The sequence below is a fragment of the Capsicum annuum genome, unplaced genomic scaffold (genome assembly GCF_002878395.1).
Source record: "Capsicum annuum cultivar UCD-10X-F1 unplaced genomic scaffold, UCD10Xv1.1 ctg3340, whole genome shotgun sequence".
NCBI classification, from domain to species: Eukaryota; Viridiplantae; Streptophyta; class Magnoliopsida; order Solanales; family Solanaceae; genus Capsicum; species Capsicum annuum.
In genome coordinates, this window is record NW_025840174.1 from 12,727 (window position 1) to 16,568 (window position 3,842).

At 36.9% G+C, this 3,842-nt stretch overlaps 1 protein-coding gene across 1 annotated transcript; it reads right to left on the reverse strand.

Annotated features, from left to right (window-relative positions):
* Window positions 1-747: 747 nt before the first annotated feature.
* LOC124891279 lies at window positions 748-3,154 on the reverse strand. The gene is made up of 3 exons (XM_047403068.1): window positions 2,893-3,154; window positions 1,029-1,154; window positions 748-954 (listed from the first exon to the last, which is right to left on the reverse strand). Exons 1-3 carry the CDS (start codon window positions 3,152-3,154, stop codon window positions 833-835), a joined length of 510 nt encoding a protein of 169 aa, XP_047259024.1. The 3' UTR covers window positions 748-832.
* Window positions 3,155-3,842: the final 688 nt, after the last annotated feature.

The window sequence follows — 3,842 nt, forward strand, 5'->3', positions numbered from 1 at the left end:
CAAGTCTAATACTCCGGCCCTAATTTTTGAGGATTCCATTTCTATCTGATATTTGAAGGGCAAATAGAGGGACAATTATGGCAAAAAGCTCTACTTTTAGAGCTATTTATCAAAGTTTAACCACCAAAAGTGTACAATTAAATGTGGTCAATCCTTAATGTAAAGTAATAATTGGATTAAAATATAATACGAGATAAGCATCCAGTAGCCCCTCAAACTTTGATCAAAGTTGCTACGACACACTCCAACTTCATAGGGGTCCTATATCCTTGAACTTAATTTTAGCATATTTTTATCACTCTTTTGCGCTGACATAGCACCTTTATTACATAAAATAGGATTCACATCAAAGGTGTCACATCTGCTAAAAAAATTGACAAAAGGCGTCACGTCAGCTAAAAAAGATGACAAAAATACACTAAAATTTAGTTCAGGGGTAACAGAATCCTCATGAAATTAGAGTGTGTCGTAGCTAATTTGGTCATAATTCAGACGGTACTAGATGGTCTACTCAATAGTAAATGCTCCCCTCATTTTTAATTAAAAAAAAATTAAGTTATGCTTTTAAAAGTAAGCCAAGACTCTCTCATACGTAAACAACATATTATGCATATTAAATTGGAAGATTAGTATGTGTACAAAAAGTATGTAAGATTAACATAGCTTATTACAATAGGCTAATAACTCTAGACATCAAGAGTCTCAATAGCAACAATATTTTATGTAACTCTAGGAGGTAGGGGTAAGGTCTGCATACACTTTACCCTCTCGAGACCCCAACCAATGACTTTCATCGGGTATGTAATTCATTTCTCTCCTCGCGTCGCTTAGTTCAGTGCCATTCCAATCCCCCTAGAGTAGTAGAACCCATTCCTTCCCATACTTCATTACATCCCACTTCTTCGTTATCAACGCCTTCCATGTTGCAATCCCACCAGCAACCTCCATTTGCATCTGGAAACGGGAAAAGATAACATTTTTCATTTTTGCAATGATTTTATGAAAGATTACGATTTATGTGGACTTACAATGATTGAAGAGAGTATTAGGTTTCTCAATGTTATCGAGCATTCTCACTTTTCTTCTCGGCTTTGCTGCTGAACCTTCTCCAAGAATTGCCAAAACCTTTCGAGCTGATTGGGTTCCGCTGCTACCTAGAAAACCAGTAAAAAAGAAAGAGTCAGGACTAAACAAGAATTTGTCGATCACTTCTTGAGAATGCACCAAATGCAAGAACATGTAACATTTTGAGATATTTGCTATATTTTCCATAGCAAAAACTCCAGATCAAATGTAGTTTCTCTGAGCATAGGAACCAAACAAACAGTAGTTTCTTCTCACTAGTAACCCAAGAAGATTTCTGTAAATTTGGGTTGTCAATTTGAATTCTTCCATTTCCAATCTTCATTACAACATCAAAGACAAAGGCGAAGCCACGATTTGATGGGTTCTAAATTCTAGGATAGTGATATGGGGTGTTAGTAACTGAGTTCAAATTTAATTTTGGTGTATAGTTAGTGGACTTGATATAAATATAAGATTTGGACTGGAGCTACTGAATTCGGCCAAACCTGTATATAACCTTCTGGCTCTATCCCTAGCAAAGATGATCCTTAAAACATTTAGGCGTTGCTTGGTTGGGAAACTAGTTATTCAGTGATTAACTATCCCGAGATTAGTTATCCCACCCTCAAGAAGGCATAAAAATAACACTATAATCACGGGATAATTATTCCCCGGATGAGTTATCTCATGCATTTTATCCCAACCAAACATGGGATAAGCTCATTTTAAAGTTAATCTCCCGATTAGTTATCCCTTATCCCTTCTGTCAAACGACCCCTATCTAAAGGATTTCCATCTGTTTTTAGTAAGTACTGGATTAATGCTATTTTTTAGGGCTTAAGCAATGGACAATGATCCAACCTTCCCAAGGCCCATGATACTGGATTAACACTGTTTTTGGGAACTACTGGATTAATGTTGGATTAACGATGTTTTTGGGATATTGTGAATTAATGTTGGGTATGGTACTGTTTGTGTTGTAAGAGATGGACAATGATCGCGCCCAATGGCTAACCTAATGGTCAATGAAGTGGTTGAGAACTATGAGGTCTCAGGTTCAAATCCGAGGAGAGATATAAAAACACTAGGTTTCCATTTCTCCTAGCAAGAGTGGACAGAGTTACCTATTTGTGTGTGGGAGGGTTGCAAGTATCCTGTGAAATTATTGAGGTGCGCAAAAGTTGGCCCGCTCACTATGTTCATTTAAAAAAAAAAATTAGACAGCTTTCTCCATGTAGCAACACTCTTAACTCAAGACTCGAGAGGAATAACCCCTTCGACTTCTAGAGTTCAACATTTCTCCAAGTACAACAAGGTATTAGTATTAAAAATATTAGTAACTAATATACATAAGTAGTATTTTTCTGTTATGTCATCAACTCCTTGTTTACTATGCGTTATCTTGAGCTGGGGGTCTATCGGAAACGGCCTCTCTACTTCTTCGAGGTAGCGGTACGGTCTGCGTACATCTTACCCTCCCCAGACCCCACTTTTTGGGAATGCAGTGGGTTTGTTTGTTGTTTGTTGTTATACATAAGTAGTATTATACAGAAGCAATTCCAACTAACAAAAGATTGAATTGAAATTTAGAATCAGCAGCTTATTAGTAGCTTGGGAAGCAAGGTCAAATGGCACAAGTATTAGCTTCTTGTTTTACTGTGCATCTATGTTAGTTACAGGAACAAGCTCGGATACTCGGAAATGAATGTTACCGAAAAATATTAGTACCAAAGAAGATCTCATGAAAGCTAATTCATCAAGAAAATAAGATGAGCACAACAAACATGTGAACAGCTGAACTCATTCATTTCTGAAGGAACGACTAACCTTCAGTAAGGCCTCTTTTTCTTGATGTTCTAATATCATCTGTGATGGAAACGGAAACCTCAACAGAATCGTTAGGAGCAGAAACATCTTGGTTCCCTTTCATGGTGTTCTTGTATTGTTCAAAAATAGCATCAAGAGCACATGGAACTCCTATTTCTCCATATTTTGAACGGTTGATTTGTCCATTAATGCACTTGCTTGTGTCTTTACTGCTTGATGGCACCGAGAACTTCTTCTTTCCCTGCATATGGTTAGGTCCCATTTACTGTTAAAACTACTATGGTAAATTATTGTACCAGTAGAGAAATTGCACACCCTGATATGGAAAAACCTATAATGATTTCTACAGGCTGCTTAGGGAACAGTTCCATGTTCCAAATAAATGCGAAAACAGAACGCTGCTTATTGTAGTTGTTTGAACAGAGATGACATAATTGACATTAAGTAAAAACAAAACCAAGGTTTAGATCCTTTCTAATAGTTGATATTATTTAACTGGTTCAGAGAAAGAGCTTTCTGTTTCAAGTTGACGGCCTAACTGGACGGACCATCACTGGCTTGATGGTCCGTCAGTCTGACCGTCGCAATCAGACTGACACCTCTCTGGAAAACAAGCATAACTTTTTACTCAGATTTCAGATTAAGGCAAAACCAATGGAGTTGGGAAGAAGATTCAAATAACTTTCATTTGATATACAGTAGGTCCTCTAACTCATTATATACAAGAATTTATGGTCGATGAAAGTTAACCCAAGTTGAGACGTTCACTAAAATTTAATCGATAGAAAAGTTTTCAACTCGTCTTTCAGTTAGGGGATTTTTATGACCTCAATTCATATTCAAAGGTATTCCCAAACTATGGAATTGATCATCACACATATATTAACAAGTAATCTATGCATTCGGGTCTATACGGATGGAAAAGACGGTTCAAACATTAGCCCGAAAGT

Excerpts from the sequence above, each read along its gene's own strand:
- LOC124891279 (XM_047403068.1), bottom strand. The coding sequence starts at position 3,154 with ATGGGACCTAACCATATGCAGGGAAAGAAGAAGTTCTCGGTGCCATCA. Across the intron at positions 1,155-2,892 it reads AAAAAGAGGCCTTACTGAAG|GTAGCAGCGGAACCCAATCA; the intron begins GTTAGTCGTTCC and ends CTGGTTTTCTAG. Across the intron at positions 955-1,028 it reads TAATACTCTCTTCAATCATT|ATGCAAATGGAGGTTGCTGG; the intron begins GTAAGTCCACAT and ends TCCCGTTTCCAG.